Below are 20,567 nucleotides of genomic sequence, written 5' to 3' on the forward strand. Positions count from 1 at the left end.
CAGGAAGAGCTCAGGTTTACCTCCTGACCCACTGTCACCCTCAGTAACTAGGTCAGCATTCACACACAACTGCCTGTGTTCAACATCTGCCAGGTCTCCAGGTCTTCAGGCAGGAAATCTGACCAATGTCTGCAGGAACTCCACAGAAATAGATTCCCACACCAGTACATGGTGTCCAGCTTTTGTCTTTTTTCTTTAGAAATGCGATGGTCAGTTAATCTGCCGGATGCAGTATGCAATGTTCAGCTATCATCTTTACTCTTATGAAACAATCAGCTATTAAATTCAGCTATTAAAGCACCTGGAGGATCAAGTATGTGATGTCAAGCTTTTGTCTTTACTTTTAAAGTCTGTAAACCTCAAGGACCCAGCATATGACGTGTATCTTTTTGTCTTCCTTCTTAAGGAACACGGTCATAAGCCTTTAGTAAATTTACAGGGTCATTGGGAGTGAACCAGAGGGCTTTGCTCACCACTTTATTCTGCCCCCGGGCCCTGCAAGAGCCTGTGACATCATTGCAGTGGTTAAAATGGTCCAGAAATGCTTAAATCTCTTCCTGCTTAGCCAGAGATTTTTAGCCATGAGTAGGCTGTGGATTGTCTGGGTCCTGAGAAGGTCAGTTTAAAAGACTCGCACTTTGACCATGTGGCTGACAGGCCCAAGGGAGCCTCTGTTCCCACAGAAAAGGCGAGTGTTGTGTTGACTCTTCTGTCAAGTGGGAATGCTTCCCTTTGGAATCCCAAGTGCTGCATACATTTTAATTTTCAGTGGATGTACATTAAACTATTTATTGAATATATTTACTTCACTGCTTCACAGCAACATCACTGCTTTATTTGTTAATGTGTTGTTTTCTTTGTATTCATTTGCCTATTGAGGATGGTAGGCCCTCACGAAAGAATGCTGATCAATGCATCAGCAAATCGGAGTGTTTTTTCTCCAGTTGATGAATGGTACACCATACCAACACCTGCACAACCGCAAAGGAAAAGGTTGGCCAATACTGCAAGTGGAAAAGCATGACCTTAACAGCACTTTAACGGTGAGCAACTGTGAGGCTGTACAGGTCTATTTTTGGAGAGAAGAGCAGGTCTTTACTGTGTTGCTGCTTGTGACCCCCTTTCTTGACAAACAGGCTGATGTCCTCTGCAGTGCCATGTCCCCAACATTGACATCCTTGGGTGTCAGAATGCTCTTAGTGCTGTTCGGCACACATTATTTCATCTATTTTTAACATGGACCATGCCCAAGATCCTGAAGACTGCCACGCTCTCTCCTGATTTGTGTTAGCTCTGTTACTTATAACTGTGACTTATGATTATATACGACAGATTGCTCATGGTGTCTGTTCAATCTGCTCATGGCACTCAGTGACTGCTGACGCTGTAGCTTTCATGGGCCAGGACTGCAGATTCCTGATCTACATCACTGATCTATGGGTACTATTCACCATGTGACTCCCTAGTGGAGGCGCACCCTGAACAGTGTGACTTTTTTATGCAGTCCTGTGTTTTGATCAACACCTCCAGTTTGAAGAGGCTGGAGCTTCTATATAATGTTGATCTCTGTAATACTCTGGGCTAGTGATAGTTTTTATAATTCATTTTTAATTTAACAGAGAATTACATTGAAATACATGATTTGCTTCAGTCATGGAAGGCTTAACTAAATATGAAAACCATGTCTATTCATTGTCTTTGTTTTTGCTGTTTTGCTGTAAGCACAGAGATTTTGCACACAACTTAATGATTGAAAATAAAAAAAAAACGGAATGTTCATAGGCAGTACAGAGGTGTGATAATTCTGGAAGGAGGTTTAATGCTTGACAAAATGCAACCATCTTTTATTATATCTATGTTTTTACTGTACATGTAATGTTTACAATGTAGTCACAGCGGTGTATCAACTGGTGCACCAGTATAAAAAAACCAGCCTCTACTTTGTTAGTTCATAGCTGAATCAGTAGGGGGCAGGCTTGTGTAGTTTTTTCCCTCTGTAGGAGGTTAGACTGAACAGGACCTCTAACGTAATGCTCAAAATATGAGAGTCCCCATTAACTTGGAATAAGTGGCCTAATCCATGGCTGTAAAACTGAGATACTGCAACAGGGCTGTCCTGTGTTAGTGGTGATGGAAACAGGAGTCCTTTAATCAATGTGTCTCATGTTAACCATTTAGATTAGAGAGACATAACTCAACCTTTTTCTTGCATGTTTTGGGATGGTAGTTTTTTTGTCACTCTCAAGCTGTTTTGTTTACGTTTTCCTTCCTAACATTCCCATGCATCTTTGGCTGTCAGCAGTGTAGGGTCTTTTACACTGTGCTTCTCTTTTGCTCCATTCTGCTTCCAGCTTCTGTGCATTTGTCTCAGGATTGTTTCCTTTTTGATCTGTAACAATGATTATCGTTTTGGGCCAAATTTATGTGTCTCGCCACCCAGCCAGACCAGGCTTCCTGGTAATTTAGTGTTGATTCAGGTCTTTCTGGCCCCTAAAAGTGGCTATAAAAGAACTCTACCATCAGGAGTGGAGCGTGACAAACCTGTGCTGGCCTATCCTAAAAGTTAGTGAGGTGGTGCTGAATTTAGCTCCCTGTCAGAATCTCATGAAGTCCTTTTCCTGAAAACCCTTCTGCTGTAGGTAAAAAATCAGTTTTTGCTGACCTGATGAATACTGGAAACGAGGTGAAAGGGTGTTTTACTACATGTTATTGGTAGTACTTGCCCATGGACAGCTGTGTTTCTGAATAGTACAGGGTAGCAGGTGGGTGTATGCTGGTGTATATGATCAGTTTTGGGGTAATTTTGATTTCCCTTCCTCCCTCTAAATAAAGCATTCATTTGCAGATTTAAATCCTCTTTTCAATACCAGTGGTGAGCCTTGCTGCTGCTCAGCAGATATTTCATTTGCCAGCTGTCTTTTCCCCCTGTCTCTGAAAGAGGGATGCAGGTGTGAATTATCTCTGCATTAACAAAGGCTTTTAGTTGGTTTGATCTTCGAGCAAATGGGACGCTTGGATGCCGAACGTCTCCCCAAAAAGTTTCAAAAGGGGAAAAATAAACAGCCAATGTCACAGAGCAAATATTTAAGTCTGTAAATACTTTGTCTGGGTTTATACTGAGGGGCAAGAAAGGCAAACAAATGAGAAGGAGAATATTTGAGTGTGGTTGTGTGTTGGAGCGGAGTCCATTCCTTGCCAATCTCCTGGGGGTTTTGGTGTGGTGGGAATGGGCCCAGTGGCTGCGCTCTTGGCTTCAGCATGGACTCCCCTCAACGACCTTCCGCAGATGGAAATGAGACACGCCTGGGAGGTTGTGGAGAGGGTGGCGGTGATGAGACACATCCTGCCCATGTTAACACTGCTCAGTTATTTGTACAACAGCTCACAAACACTGCTCTCCCTTCCTGCATTGTCTTTTTACAATCGGGGCACCTTGTACACAGGCATGCCATTAGCTTTAGATGCACTGCAAAAAATCCAAATCTCACCAAGCATATTTGTCTCTTTTCAAGTCAAAATATCTCTTTACACTTAATATAAGACACAGTCATCAAACAAGCAAAATTTCCTCGAGCTACAAGGACTTGTTTTTAGACGGTGCATCTTGAATATCTTGTTTGGTGAAACTGTCTTGAAAACATCATACTTTGAGTGGTATATCAAATTAAGCAAGCCTTTTTGACAAGTCAGACGGTTTTTGTATGACACAAAAACACTGCCTAATACCAGTTAAAAATGGATCAAAATTAGTTTTTTTCCACCTAATTTTAAGATCCCTTTCAAGAAATCTTAACAAGTGTATTTCCACTAGTTCCATTGGCAGATTTTTTCGCTTATTACTAGCAAAAAACACCTTTTGAAGGGCTATTTTTTGCAGTGTGCTTGTCATTTACTTTGGTTTTGGGTGACGGCGTTTAAAAATGACAGGTCAGAATACTGTGGTATGCTCCAGGATCATTTTATGTCACAGCACCCATCCCAGAGGAGGTGCTAAAATGAACCACTGCCATCCTGTGTGGATTTTGCATTTTGGTTTGTGTTGACAACTCTGACAAAAGGAGAAGAAGGCTGCAGTAGCATTTTGCCATTAAGAAAACTATGCTATCATGGATTTTCAAGGCTGTTGAAGCAACAATCTCAGCAATATTCCACTGACTTCTTACATCACCTTTAAGGGTGACCCAGAAGACCCTATTACATTTTTCCTTAGTCAAATCCCTTGTTTGAATGTGTCATGTATTCCTTATAATTACAATATAAGAAAGCGTGAATGCAGGCAACCCACTAAAATGTTAAGAGTATAGGTTTACTTGTAGTCAGACATAAAATAGACAAAACCAAGCAGACTAGACTTACTTGTATATCTTATGGATGTTTGTTTTTTTTAAGATATGGAATTAAAATAGAAAAATAAGACCTTTGACAACCTGGCTAAACACTGATTGTATTTCAATCATGCCTAATATGTGCCAGCACGCATATTTCTGGAACGTCTGTAAATTTGTGCAAAGACCCCAGTTGGTTGAGACTGTGCAGGGACACAGAACAAAAATGCTGTTTCTGACTGTCTGACCTTGGATCCAAATTAAACACAGGCCATGTAGAGAGCCACTGTAGTCAGAGCACAGAAGTGGGGGGTTGGTGTGGGTTAGCAAGTCGCAAAGTCTGGACTGCATGTGTTGAAGAATGCAGAGACTAATAATTGCCTGTTTCTTTTGCTTTGGAGCCTTTAAGAAAAGATCACATATGGGTTTCAAGAATAAATAAATAAGTCTTTCCCAGTCACTGGAAAGGCATGGGGAACTAATCTCCTCATGCCATAGCGGATGAAGTATTCCAGTAGGCCCTTTATCATGACCCTTGGAGTGGCGGTAATTAGCATTAATGTGTGCAATGATGAAGCTCCACAGGCGTTCCCACACATTACGAGTCTGAGAGATCCAAATCAAACAGACTTCATGTGCATTGCCCAGAGAAGGGCAGTGGTGTGGGTGTCCGAGAGTGATTGTGAATATGCATTTCAGATGGCTGATGGGTTGAAATGGGATGGGGGAAACCCGGTCATTCTCCAACCCTGCAGGCTTGACTTATTTTTGCAATTCTTGGTTTTGATGGCCAACCCCAGCAGGGCCACTGCATCTGGTGTGAATCTAAGGATAGATGGCGTCCGCCAACAGCCGCAGATGAATGATTAGAGTTCTCGTTCCCATGACACTTTCACTATGTACTCGTTGTAGTTTACCAGTGAGGAGCTAATGGGCAATGTACTCTGCATTAACACTCCTTGAAATCACTATTACTGTAGATATTTTGTCCATTAGTAGCCTTCACTCTGATACCAGAAATATTTATGTATTATGATTTATTTACCACCCTGTAACCATGAAAGCATAGATATTTATTGATAATTACCAAGAATTTCTCCAAATTCCACTGCTGGAAACAGGGCATTGCATTCCAGAAGACTTTCCTGATGCGCAGTATCTGTTACTCAATCTGAGACTCCTTCTCCCTTTTAATGTGTTCCATATGACACAGCCTTAGAATGGCTTGCTCTTTGGAGGAGGGCAGCCTGATTGACACTGAGCTGCCCCTGGACTGAGATGACTTACTTCTGACCCACTGGAGGATTCACCCTTGATTGACAGGCCTGACCCTGCCCACCCTCAAAAGCACAGCATGTTCCTCTGTGGTTTACACCTTTGCATCTCCTCATCAAAATGGATTTTGAGCCGCCATCATGAAAAGGGGCAGAGCAAAAGGTGTCTGGAGTATGACTGGGGGAAAAAAGAAAATGCAGACACACATTTTCTATGCCATAATTGTAGAATGTCATAGTTGTAGTCATGGTTTAGACCTACATCATAGTTTCTCCATCTGTTTTGGGCTCTTGATAGTTGTCTGACTCACACAGCAGAGAAGACAAGGTCTCTATGTTACAAAGTACAGATGACTAAAGTGGTACACATCTGATTCAGCAGAACCGAATCAGATGTAATTTAACATGTAAACCTTCACACCAAGGTCATTTTTATTGTCACACTCGAGACATCAAGACAGCGTCAGCTTTTGTGTATATGTGTGTGTGTGTATGTGTGAACACTTCCCTTTGGCACCACGGACCCCCATAATTTGAATAAAATCCTTTAATTTGACTCCTTTGTCTAATCTCACTGAGAAAGTGATCCACGGGTGTCGATGCTGCCAAGGCAGAAACTGATGCATCTCTGTTTCTCATTTGCCTGCAGAAAGGTGAAGAAGTGGTACTAAATTTTGCTCAGGCCTGTTATCTTCCAACAGTGTCTCAAAATCAAATTCTTGTGCTGGATTAAGTGAATCCTTTTATTGAAATCATGTTTTGGCAGTTGCAAGGCACATTTTTGCATGGGTTGTCAAAATGACACAACACTGTTCTCACTGCAGTTGACATGGAATAAAAATAGAGAAAAGGAATGCTTTATACCCTGCTTATTTCACTGTGGTAGGGGAGGTGATTATCCTGTCCGAGTTTAGGATTACCTCTCACACATTATCTCCTGTCGGCACGGTCTCCCTCTCCAATGAATGCTGTCAAGATACACTGTGGCATTCCCAAACTTGTCAGAGGTTAATAGCACTCTGTTCTTGAATTCCTGCTACACAGACAGAGTATAATTATTGAGGCATTAGCCAGGCAGTGCATATATAGTTGCCTACATGCTATAAACCATGGGGAGAGTGCCATAAAACTCAACACCAGTGTAAATACTCCAGCTAACTCATAAAACTAGATGGGCAGTCAAGCGATATAGACAGCAGTGTGTTTGTGCGTGTGTAACCCACGGAAGGCATAATTGCCACCAATAGTTAAGACCAGACTACGCCACTCCCAGTTATACTACCAATATACTGGTGGGAGACCCTCTTAACAATAATGACCAGGTTCCTCGACCACAGGGTGTTCTGTTGAAAGAGCTAACAGAGGTTTAGATATCAAAAGGTCACAATTTTATTATACAAAAATCACTCAAAACAGACTTTAAAACATGCCATAAATTTACACTTAATTGGTTCCACCCCAACAACCTTGGAATCACTGATATTACAATCAAAGAACCTTTGTCCCAAGTTGATGGTATAGGCAAAGTACAATCTAGGCCATATGGTTATCCAAGTTTAGTGCATACTACTGGCTAGGGTAAACTAAACAAACAAGAAAAAAAAACCCAAAATACATATAATGCATGTAATATGTAATATATGTATAATGCATGTAAATCCAGCTCTAGTCACAGTAGTTTTAATTGGGCAGGTGGAAAACCCAAGCAAAAACTACTCACAGTGCACATCCTCCATATCCAATTAGTATATCCAATTAAATCACTAGATCACACAATAAATTAAGAATATCGCTACTCACCAAGTCTATACTCAAGCTTATTGCACCACCCCACAAATGCTATATATCTAGTTCATCACAACAATTTTGCTTTAGGCTATTGCACCACCCCACAAATCATAATCACTGTACACAAAGAGTTTCTGGTTTTGTAATAAATAAATAGCACTAGTCATGAAGAGAGACCTACACATACAACTAGGAAGCTCTATTAGGCCTACGCAGGCAGCGCAGCTTTGTCGGGATACGCTTCACACAGAAGAACTCCGCAATTAATCACGTCAGTTAAACCACAGCATCCTAGCCGACAATACACTGCATAAAATTTAAAGAAACTATACGTGTGGGAAAAACAGCGGCCAACGCCACAGCTTTATTGCACTTGCCCTGCGGAAAGTATAATGTTAGAAAACAAATCCCACATTCAATGTCACCCATGCATTCTAGCCCCCCGGAAATAACAAGAATCAAACAATTTGTACCTCGTATGTAGTATCAAGCTGGTACAAACCATGGAGGAGCTGCCGCATGGAATATAGCAGTACTGGGACTGTGGTAAGTAAAAACATTGATATAATCATTTTACTAAACAATTCAATGAGAATGCTAAAGACCTCACATACACCCCGGTAAAACCATTTACTTTATAAGGCTGATAAAAGTCCAAACGCGCAAACTGCTTCGCATACGTTCGCTTCAGCCACACAGTAAATATTTATCCATAAATTGGTGAGCAGAACTTACAACATTATGCGGCTTTTAAAGTTGTGAAAAGTTATTTTAAGTTTTTACATTTACATTTACATTTATTTATTTATTGTGGTGCCATCGACGGTGATGGAGAGGTCATGCAGGGGGGAAGGGCTGGCTGGGATGAAGAGCAGTTCTGTTTTTCTGAGGTTCAGCTTTATATGGTGGGATGACATCCATTTGGAGATGTCAGCCAGGCATGCAGAGATTCTTTTGTTGACTTGGGAGGTAGAGGGAGGGAAAGAGAAAAAGATTTGGATGTCGTCAGCGTAACAGTGGTAGGAGAAGCCATGTGATTTGATAACTGAGCCAAGAGAGTTGATATAAAGTTGTAAAACATACCGCATTTCTTTCAGCAGCCAACACACATGGCAAACCACACAGGTGTAGTCTGAATATCTGACGCCGGCTGTAACATTGTGACCTATAACCTTTGCGGCAGAACACCTGAGGGGATCTCTTCGACACGGTTCTAGTGTCCTACCTGCTAGATGTGTGTATGGGGTGTTACTGATATTCTATTTACTCCAACCTCCTTACTCTTACTTACTTACCTGAGGGGATCTTTTCAACATGGTCCTAGTGTCCTACCTGCTACATGTGTGTATGGGGTGTTATTGATATTCTATTTACTCCAATCGCCAATATCCTTACATGGATTCAGTGTATTTTTGTACCTGCCTTGCCATCAATAGGGGTGGCTCTGGTTATCTGCTATTCATCAACGAAAACCTTAGCATGTGGTTCATTCTAAGGATGACCTTGATGTGTTGACCGTGAGGGAGGATCAAGGAAGGAGAGACGATGGAAACTATTCTTTTGCTCTAGGTGAGATATAATGACAGAGCTCTCTGAATGTGTGCCTGTGTGGAATCTTCATTCTTCAATCTTCATGTGTCCTAGTGGCAGAGAGTGACAGATCTGGCCATCAAATTCAATTATGCCTGTCTCAAACCCCACACCCAAGAACAAAAGGACAGCATAGGTGAACTCTCTGTGTAGTGTGTAGCTCCCTAAATTTGGTCTGGTTCCAGGCACCCTTTTGCCACCTTGTAGGGGCTAAATTCTCAATGCAGATAGCATAAACAAATCTAGACTGGACCATAATAGCAAGGAGACTGCTGTGTGCAGAAGACAACATCGATAGATGGAATGTGAGTCAATTTTTTAAACCCATCACCCATGGTGTGGAGTATGCTTTACAATTCAATTGGTACTTGAAGAAAACTGAAAGGAGGAAAAAACCCACACTTTTTCCCTGGCTAGTGTAAAGGACCATTCACACCAATATTTCAATATTCTTAAGTTTTCTGTCACATTTTGAGATGTGAACTCCCTCTTTATCCCACTGTGGTTGATGATCAAGGTACTGATCAGAGGCCTGGCCACTGGCATGTCAAATATGACAGTCTTCCCTGGATATTGCAAGAGCTGCTGATCTGAGATCACCCATACACAGTGAGAGTGCTGCATGCCTTCAGTGCTGAACTTTAAGAGGTGGAGACAGTATGGATTTTGGTGGGGAGGAGGGTTGGGGTACGACATAGTCGTCACGAGATGAAAGCCACTCAAATAAGGAGGGAGACCCAGATTGAAACCATGTGTGTGTGGCTCAATGGAGAGATATCTGCCAGCCAGAGAGGGTTATCTCCCTAAATTCAAAATAAAAATTTAATTCAAATGCTCTCAGTGTGGAGTCCTGGTCACAGACAGTAATTGCATAATTAAATCTGTCTAGCCAAACAAATGCCCTGTTTACATGCTGATTAAAACAATTTTCTTCACAGATTAAATGGAACTTCAGAACATTCGGTTCCACTCAGCCTGGGATCTTATGATTGTATTCCTGTATCTATACCCAAGAGCACAAGTTTAGTGAGGGGAAGCAAGCTGTCCAGATGGGTTTAACTTCATGAACCTTAATGGAAAACAACCTGTGTGGATTTATTTGGATTTAAATCCATCTGGGCAGAGCATCTGAGGACTATGAGGGGAATTGAGTGAAGTGCTTCTTGTGAGGTATGTTTGAGAGGCAACTTGCGCTAAATCTATTGTTTTCACCTTATTCAAAAAACAGTGAGGCACCAAGGGATGTTCTATGACAGAACGAATCCCAGGGAATCTGTCTGGTTGGACAGACTAAATATTTACAAATCAGCCTTGCCTGGGCTGTTTGCTTGATCTGTCTTACGTTTATCTAACTGAACAGGTACTGAAAAAAGCTGAAAATGCTGATACGCATTTTCAATCAGAATTGAAAAAGAGAACAAGGAAAAGAACTCCAGTGAACACCAGTCACTGGTGCTCTGAATGCTGTAAATGTGCCTTCCTTTGTCTTGCATAGTTTTGCAGTTTATGCTGAACTCACAAAAGACTGCAAATGTTACACTGTCTCTGTTTTAGTTGGGACTCTCTGGGGTACACAGAGGTAGCAACTGGCAAGTAAGTTGATGTGAATGTGATCACTCTTGGCACAGGATTTATCAAATGCACAATGGAAGTGAGTGTGCGCTAGTGCCAGTGTGTGTTTTTGGAACAAGACACAAAAGTGGTCCTTTTGTTCATGGCAAAAGATTCATGCTAATTCATCACCACAGATAAATGCTGAAAGACCCATAACACATTGTATTGTTGCCCAGATTTTATGTTCTCTACTGCATGCAGACAATGAAAATTTCCTCTTATACAAAAAAAATAAGTGTTATGTGATTGGTAATCTGAAGAATGTTCAAGCCTTAAAAACACATAACCACATGTCAGGCATACAGTTTTGGTCCAGCATGAAGCTATAAACCCAAGTATGCCCGTGTATACTCAATGCTCCTGTTTCATGTCAGTCTCTGATTAAAACATTCAGACATGTCTTTTCTTCCCTGGTTGTGGGATGGCTTTTAAATCCACATAAAATTTGTTCCTGGTTTTGGAAACATAAAGAGTCCACATTTTGAACATTCAAGCACCACTCCTGGTAAAGCTGTGCTTATTGGTGCTTTTTACGAGCCAGCATTGTGTATAAAACTCATTAAAGTGCAAAAACATTCCAGCTAAATAAATATGCTGCAGAGTAAAAATATGTGATGAAAAGATACAAACAATGAATTGTGCTATGGTCTTTATCTCTGTTGGTTTTCATCCTCTAGGTGATGTGTGATTCTTTCTCCCCTAGTTGGAGGGGTGTCAAGACGCTGTGTATAAATATTGCTAAAAGGCTAGAAAGGGAACTTGTCTCTAGGTGGAAGAAAAAAAATTACTGGGTATTTGGAGTGTTTTCAGTGGTGTGGCGTGACTCTTAAAACTCTGGGATAATAGGTTGGACCCAAAATTTTGGGCCTGTGGACAGTGACCTTCTCCAGTGTAAAAAGGGTGATCCTGGTAGAGGCTAGTCTTTATTGATGGACTAATTTTTTTTACACATACTGTTTTAAATCCAAGCCTACAGTGAAATTCAGGCATTCCCCATAAACATGCTGCAAAACATATTAAAATATTGCAACATTCCAATTCATAACAATTTCATGGTAAAGAGGTTCTTCACCTCCTTTGGAGCAGGCTCTGTTGATGGATTTTTCCATGTCTCCTGTTGCTTCTCAGCTGTTTGGATGCATGTTCAATTCATGCTACTTCACCTGTAGCTTTTCGTGGGTGGCCTTGTTGAGCTGAAAAAAAAAACTGCCAGAGGTTCACACAGCAAGGGCTAATTATTTCATTGAGCCAATGGTGCTTATGTCAATTGTTTGTTGAAATCTTGCAAAGGAAGAAGAATGGCACAGCAGTTTCATAACATATGGAGATCAAGTACAGCCTGCTTATTAGACTTACCTCATCTTATGTGTGAGGTATTGGTGTCTGATGGTGAAATGTTGTATGTACAGGCACTGGGCAGCAATCAGGACATCTTGTGTATTGGAAAGAGCATGCCAACAACTCTAAGGAGTCATATTTCCAAATACAATTCAGCCCTCAGTATCAAGTAGTGGAAATAATTGTATTGCTTTATTGGACATGATGCTATTCCTGAGGGGTCATTTCCATACGGTGCATTTTTTATTAATAGTTCCTGATTTTATTTTATACAAATGTTCCACATGATTTAAGAAGGACCAAAAATAATACACACCTAAAGGACCCCCATGTGTTATCCAGGTATGCTTAAAATTACTGAATAAAGGTATCTCTACTTTAACACCTTGTCAAAGGGTAGGTATAGCTTTGTGGTTTGGAATGTGTTTCCCTGGCCATTAATTGACACATCTGACGTGGTGCATGTCACCCAGTTCCTCTTCAAAGAATCTGGAGAAGAACATCCATGTCCTGCCAGGTGTCATTGACAGGCACTGAGCAAAATGTCATCCAACTCCTGCCCAACAAAGTCTTTGCTGATTGGGGTGTGGTGACTTCATCCCTCCAAGGTCACCCTGTGAGTCAGGGACCTGAGCCAGCATCCCTCTCGCCTTCTGGCTGCTGACAGACAATCTTGTGTCGGAGGAAAACGGGGGTGGCTCTGAATTGGTCTTATCTGCTGGAATGGCCATAGCTGAAAAACATCACTGATAACATGAAAAAAGGAATGAAGTGCGGAGGGAAGTGATGCAATTACAAAAAAGGCACGAGAACGGATTGGTTCAGTTATTGTTATTGAATATATGAATCCTTTAAAGCGATTGCCCACTCTGAAAAGGCAGATTTTGTTTGCATGTACTGTCTCAGATGTCATGTGTCTCAAGTTCATTTATAAAAATCAAATAACAAAAAGCTGGGCTTACCTACTACACAAAAAGGATAGTTTAAAGTATCCTTTAAAAAGGATAAAATAAGAGGTATAAAAAATAAGGATGGAGTTATGGTTTATGATAACAAAACTGTTGCTGATACCCTAAACAGTTACTTTGTGGAGTTTCACTAGTGAAGTGTTTTCACATATGCCTTCAGGTGCATTCAGTTCTTAGAGTCTTATGGAGGAAATTGATTTAAATGATGCAGAAGTACTAGATAAGCTTCAAAAACTTAAAACAAATAAGGCAGCAGGCCCCGATGGAATATATCCAAGAGTTCTCAGGGAACTAGCGGAAGTGGTTTACAAGACTCTGACAGTTATTTTTAAGCAATCTCTTAAAACTGGAGAAATACCAGATGACTGGAAACATGGCAGTGTACTACCTACAAGAAAGGAGATTGGACAGATCCAGGAAATTATAGACCTGTCAGCTTAATTTATATCACATGTAAATTACTGGAATCCATCATTAGGGACAATTTGGAATTATTCCTTGAACAAAGTGGTATCTTAAATGATAGACAGCATGGTTTTCGCAGAGAGAGGTCTTGCTTAACAAACCTCCTGGACTTTTTTGAGGAAGCAACAGTGTGTTTACACTCAAATCAAGCTTGTGATATTATCTATTTGGACTTTCAAAAGGCATTTGACAAAGTATCGCATGAGATGCTCATAGTGAAAATGAAATGTGCAGGAATTACAGGAGCTATCACTGAGTGGGTTCGAAGTTGGTTGTCTAGTAGAAAGCAGACTGTAACTGTGGGAGGAATTGTATCAGAGCAGGGTCCTGGACAAAGTGGATCAGTGTTGTGGCGTTTGCTATTCCTTATATACATAAATGATCTTGATGCAGAGGTTAATAGTAAAATAGTAAAATTTGCAGATGATACAAAACTAGGGGGTCTAGCCAACAGTATAGAATCAACTAAGGTAATACAGGAAGACCTAAACAGCATCCAAAAGTGGGCAGATACCTGGCATATGACATTCAATTTAGCTAAATGTAAAGTCTTGCATGTGGGAAATAAGAACCTTAGACTAGACTACTTCATGGGGAGAAAAAACTAGACTAAACTGTGCTCAATTTGAAAAAGACCTGGGAGTAATAGTTGACCCAAGCTTAACAGGATCTAGGCAGTGTGCAGTAGCAGTAAAAAAGGCCACCAGGATGCTGGGATATGTAGCCAAAACTATTGATTATAAATCTAAGGAGGGTATATTGAAATTATACAATGCTTTAGTCAGACCTCACTTGGAATATTTTGTGCAGTTCTGGGCACTGCACTATAAGAAATGTGACAGGATAGGTTACCTCGCTTCCCATAGGGATCAGATAATTGGGGGTGTGATGGTGCCGCCCAGGCAATTACAGCCTGCTATGTTCTCGTCTATTTAAACCCCTCGTCCCTGTCATGCGACCCGTTTTCCGCTTCCGATTCCGCCTCCTCCCTTGTTCTGCTTCCTGTTTGGCCAGTGATCGCCAGTGCTTCTTGTATTTCACAAACGAAAACCGGTTCGGCTGAGGTAACCCATGTTGCTGTCGCCGATCGCAGGTGCTTGTAGGCCGGGATAGTGCAGTCAGGCCTGAGGGCTACTCAACCAGAATCGTTTGATTTCTAGTCCGTGTGGTTAGATCAGGGGCAGTCGGTGACACTAGCTTCTGTTTTGCTTTATGGTTTTAATTCTTATTTTAAGCTAGCAGCATGGCATAGTAGTTAAACTTCTGTCTAGCTCATAAGATTATATATGCCTTCTTTGTATATTCTGTGATGTGTGACCAAACCAGCTGGTTGCAGAATATTTTATATCTTCCTTGATTAGGGTAGCGCAGCCGAATGCAGTGGGCTCAGGCTGTCTGGTGGTATTGGTTTAGTTTGTAGTGGAGTCTTCCTTCACCTGCATGTCTAGTGATCTGCACCAGCACATTGAAGTCCACGTTTGCTGTATTGACTGAGTGAGGCTGCGCACGGAGCGGTGAGTATTGTTCACACGGGTGGAATCCTTAGTGGTGAGTAGTATACCTTCTCCCCAGACAGCTCTTCACCCACTTTTAACGTGTTTTTAATTGGAAACATGTAATCCCAGTGGTGCATACTTTTATCCCTCGTCTAACATGTTATACTCTTAATAACTTTTTAATAATAAATTGTCGTCTGAATATTGTAAAGCATTTTCAATAAATTATTTCAACTTGAATCACGTCTCTGGCTTCTTCCCTGTATCGAACTCTGGGGGTTCTTTATCCTGTAGCATAGGTGTCTAATCCCCACCCATAAAACTGTTTTCCCTGGGCGCAAACCCAGGGTGGTGTAGTAGGTTTGAACAGCCGCCACAGAATGATATTGAGGTTCTTGAAAAAGTTCATGAAATATAAAAGCTACGAGGAAAGACTCAAGTTACTTAACCTATTTAGACTTAGTGAGAGGAGATGTAGGGGTGATTTAGTAGAGGTTTTTAAATTTATAAAAGGACTCAGTAAGGTTAACTACGATACATTTTTTAGGGTGAGTTCAGTCTGTAGAACAAGGGGACACAAATCGAAACTAGTTAAGAGTAAGTTCCGCACTTACATAAGGAAGTATTATTTTACACAAAGAGTTATCAATACATGGACTAGGTTGCCAGGTCATGTAATTGAGGCAGAGACCCTTGCTGTGTTCAAGTCCAGACTTGATGCAGTTTTGGATACTCTTTAATTGCAATGGCGAAAGCTTAGTTGGGCCGAATGGCCTGTTCTCGTCATAATATGTTCTTAAGTTCTTATGCTGTATATTTGAAACATATGTGCTGAGAATGCAGACCTACTGCTCTCTGAGTAACATTTCAGTTACATTGGTTATGATGGTTACATGATTTTGGCTTACATTGGTTCTTGATGCATGCTATTTTTTTTGTTATGAGGTGACTTGAACAAGCTGTGTTTCTCAAAATTCAATCACTATTTTATCAATCTAATAAAAATGATTTACACTCAAACTTTTGTTACTTTTTGACAGCTAGTGTTGTTGTAATTATATTGCATTATTTATTCATGACCTGCCCTTCCTCAAAGTGACATGTATAGATCGTGTCCTACAGATTTATGCAGCAGGTTATTTATTGAAAAAAAAGGATCAATTACCCAACTTGAAGATGTAAGAGTAGTGTGCCATCAAGATTTTATGCTGGTAAACTTTTAAATCAGTATTCCAGATAGCCATCCAAGCAGGAAAACTTCAAAAGTTATTCACACACGTTAGAAAATATTGACCTATGCAGTTTACAGCCGTAACTCAAACAGCTGGTCCATATTCAAAATGTTGAGCACAATCCTCCTCTGTCACTTCAATCTTATTAATTGTGAAGGAGACCAAAAGGGAAGCATTACCTCTTCACTGTTTGACCAGACCCATCAGAACACTAGTTCAGACATTTTAGATGTGAGTTGTTGTTGATGAGATTGTCAGAGAATTTGTCTCAGCCTTAAATGTCCCATACCTATAGTGAACCAAAGGGAGATTTCCGCATCATTCTAAGTCGGCAAATAACGTCATCCCCTGTCTCCAGTTTTGTCATACAGAAAACTCTGTCTTTAAAAGAGGTCAGCTGTTATAAGCTATGATATATAGATCTCTATAAATGATACATATATATATATATATATATATATATATATATATATATATATATATATATAGATCTCTATAAATGCATACAATATATCCTCTCATTTTTTTCATTTGTGCTTGTCTGCTGGGGGATTTGAGTTTGTCGGTGATGGCATTCTGAACTCAGCGTGCATGGGTGTAATGAACGGCCGTTCCCATAGACTAAATCAGACACAAAGACACGTCTAATGACCAGCCTCCTCCCTCGTCCCCTGATAATAGCTTGGACCGGGCATGCTGCCACAGCATGGATTAAATGTCAGAAGAATGCACAATGGCAGTATATATCAGACACCATGGTCCGAGAGAACCTATTGCTGTCTTGGCATTTTTTTAATTGATGTCTTTTCTCTATGAACATAAGAGGCAATGAGGGAACAAGCAAGGTTTCAGAAGATAAGGCGTGAGAGATGTGAATGGTGCAGTAAGTAGGGATGGCAAGGTGACATCTCAGCACCTGGACTGGAACTTTCCCACACTCCTGTGAAATCCCTGATCCCCCGGCTATGCAAGATATCTATTGTTGTGGTAGAAAATAGGCAAGAAAAATCAGAGTGAAGCTGAAATGCAGTATCAATTTTGTTTGATCTTCTGAGCTGTATAAGGCCGTACAATAGGACAATCTGTGATTTTGTCCATGCTGTTGAAAAATGTTGGACAGCTAAAAATCACCCTCGGGTTATTGTTTAGATATGGTGAAAGGACCAGGTGCCATTGTGCAGGATGGGGTTTGTGCCAGCTGTATCAGAATTGATCCTTCCTTTGCTTCATTTAGCCCTAAAAAGTGTGTGGATTCCTGAATGTAGTGGACTACTCAGTGCTTCAATGGTCTTTTTGTACCATACGACACCGTACATCTGACCTCTGTAATTTCTAGGCCATGTCTTGTTAACAGAGAATCCATTAAAGTCATTGTGAGGGCTGGCATAAAATGGTTGGCTGTCTCTGTTCATCCTTACTACTCCCTTGGCTGTGGCCATGCCATCAAGGCCCTGTGTTCAGCCATTACAGGCTTCCTCAGTGAGTGACCTTAAATCAAGGGCACTACTTATCTGAAGTTGCCATGCATGTTTGCTGTAGTTTTTTCTTCTCCTGCATAGTTATAAAGGGACCTGGCAATATTCTCAGCATGCCTGAAAAGGGGGGAGGAACCGTTGATCTAGGGAGTGCATCGAGATCTGAGTGCTTTCTTTGTCCAACAATAGTCCCACATGTAATCATGGAAGAATTGGCCTCACTGCAAGAGTGAATGGTTTGTCATTTCGCCATGGCAACCCTGTTGTTGAGTGTTGTGGGTCCTTTGGCGATGGAGTGGGGCGGGAGGAAAAGAGGGAAAGGGGAGTGTGGTTTCCAGTGGGAGGTGATCACGTTTCAGACCGCCAGAGCCACAGCTAAAGGACCTCGACTCCTCCGATGTGGGCTTGTGGAGAGCTGAGCCGGCCATTATTGCTTGGCCCTGCACTGTTTCAGCCCACCACTCAAGCATTACCTTCCCAAAGTGTCTCCGAAACGTGTTTCAAAACTGGTGAGTGGTAATGCCGTGGCAACCTTCTCTGCCAGCTGGGGGGGTGGGGGGGGGGCGGTTGTGGAGGGTGGATGGGGGTGTGGGACACATCCGCTATGCAGTGCTTTGTGTTTTACATGTGTGTCCTCAAACAACTTTCCTACAGATCACACCACCCAGGCATGTGAAGATTCTGCTCTGAACTACCCTGATGACTGGGCATCAAGCAGAGGCACAGATTGGAATGTCTTGCCACTATCTGAGCGGACAGCTCTTCCACTAGCAAGACACCCTGCAGTGGAGAGACGGGGGTATGAATGGTGCAGGTAGATCACATTAGGTCACGCAAAACCACCTCTGTTGAAACTCACAGAGGACTAAACACAGCCTACTGGAGCACAGACACTGTTGGCCACACATATTTCATCCCTTTTCTCCGGCCCAGAAGGGTAACATTAATCACACCTACATGCAGTAGGAGGGCTGTGCTTCCCCACTGCAGCTCCAGGAAAAGCCCTACGTGCGATGAGCCCTCTCTCACCTCACTTTTCCTCCTCTGTTCTTCTGCAGGGTGTGAGAGCTCTTTTCCGTTCCAGCAATATTGTGCTGCCAAGAAAACTGAGGTTTGTCTACCTACATGGTTCAGCTCCATGGCTGTGCCCCTGCTCCTTTTTGGCAAGATTACATTTTGCAAATGCACAGCATTTTCATGTGAGGCAGAGCCGTGCAAGACGGAATCCTTCTTGCCCCTCATAAAATGGCCCAACAAGCCAGGGTAATTGTTATCACTCCATTTTTCAGAAACTGAGCAATTACTAATTTTGTTTGGTTTTGAATCGTTTGAAACGTTCAATTAATCAATGTTTATTGCGTGCATCAATTGGTGAGTAAGAGTTAAATGAGATGGATTTTTTAACTCTAACACTGAGTTTTTATCATCTGTCAGGTAGAACTTTTTTCTAAAAAGTAGAAAAATATAAAATAATATAAAGTATAATTTTACCTTAAACCATTGTACTGTTGCTGCCTCAGTAATTGCTTGGTAATTGTTTCCTCAATTCAAAAGTCAAATTTTCAAAGTAGATATGTGCTTCTTGGAGCATTGCCACAGCTCCAAGACTAATGTTCTTATGAAGTTTGCTGAAACCAAAAAAAACCTATGTAAAGAGGCTGTAAATATAATATGTTTTACAATATTTAACCTTGTGCTTTTCATGGTAATTGATGGCACCTTTTCAGCCATGTTAGAGTGCCATGGATGCGAAAATTGTTCCGAGGGGGAAGAGGGGTTTTGTGACCCAGTCATAAGGCTGGTGCACAGATTTTCTGTGTGAAGCAGGAAACCTCTACGCTCAGGCTACTCTCACTGTGCATTTCAGCTTGTGGCAAAACTGAAACAGCTTCCAATTGTTTCTCCTAATCCCCTGCTTTTGTTATGTGAGCAAGTGTGTGTGTGTGTGTGTGTGGAAGGGGGTGGGTGGTTGGGGGGGTATCATCTTACTTTTCCCTTAGGGAAAGTCACATGACCCTCGCAGGATAGGGAGAGGGAGGGAAATGATGCAGAGCAGGGATTTTTCAGAGCTCTCAATGAGAACCACATGCGGGGGGGGGGGGGGGGGGGGGGGCTAGGAGGCAGGACCGTGACTGACTGTGGGAGTGGGGAAGAGACAGTGCCGGGAGAGTCCCTCCTGACATTTTCAGCAGGCGACTCAAGCGAGAGAAGCTGAAAGGAAGCCCTGTGTGCGTGACAGAGAGAGAAAGAGAGAGAGAGAGAGAGAGAGAGAGAGAGAGACAGAGACAGAGACAGAGAGAGAGAGAGAGAGATCCTACAAAAGCTCAGATCCCTCCAGGAAACATCACACTGCTCTTTGGGACCGCGGAGGAAGAAAGGCGTCTTTATCTTTGGGTGAAGCTCAGCTTCAACTTGTGATCCATACACATTTTCCTTCCTGATAAACAGAGCCACAGGATAACAAAAAAGGAGACATGTCCAGTGCCATCCTGAGAAGAAACTCCAGCAAACAGGGCTTACAGAATCTGCTGAAGTGAGTGAATAAACAGGATCAATTTTACAGGGTTTTTAATGAGGGGTGCGTTTGCAGTTTTAGGGTAAGGTGGGTTTATCAGTGCTTATTAGTTGTGTATGAAACAAGAAGGTATTCTCTTTGGAGCTTTATTTGGTTTAAGATGACTGCTAACACAAGGGTGCTCAGGTAAATTGTGTGTGAAGCCCAGGTATCTTGGCTGAGCTGACTGTGGGTCCGTTATGAGGGAAATCACATTATTGTGCTCACAGATCATATAATCCAGCATTTGCCCATTTGGGTGTGAACATACGGTGCGCTGTCTGTGTACTTTTGCAAGCCATTATTTTCTGTTTATGCTTGTTCTTTCAAAATGTATTAAATAGATTTGTGCTCCTTTTGTAGTAATGCCTCAGGCTGATGTGACCAGGACAAAAGTCACAGAGTAGAGCAGTGATATGAGTCAGGCACCCTACCTGCCCTTCTGCTG

General features: G+C 41.7%; 1 protein-coding gene across 1 annotated transcript in view; it reads left to right on the plus strand.

Moving 5' to 3' along the window:
* Nucleotides 1-19,734: 19,734 nt before the first annotated feature.
* The window catches only part of lsp1a (lymphocyte specific protein 1 a), a 38,480-nt gene continuing 37,647 nt past the window's right edge, over nucleotides 19,735-20,567 (plus strand). Inside the window, exon 1 of the mRNA XM_036534906.1 lies at nucleotides 19,735-20,098. Within this exon, the coding sequence (XP_036390799.1) occupies nucleotides 20,040-20,098 (59 nt within the window). The 5' untranslated portion in view covers nucleotides 19,735-20,039. The remainder of the gene's footprint in view (nucleotides 20,099-20,567) is intronic.

Source organism: Megalops cyprinoides, chromosome 8 (assembly GCF_013368585.1).
Source record: "Megalops cyprinoides isolate fMegCyp1 chromosome 8, fMegCyp1.pri, whole genome shotgun sequence".
Lineage (NCBI taxonomy): Eukaryota > Metazoa > Chordata > Actinopteri > Elopiformes > Megalopidae > Megalops > Megalops cyprinoides.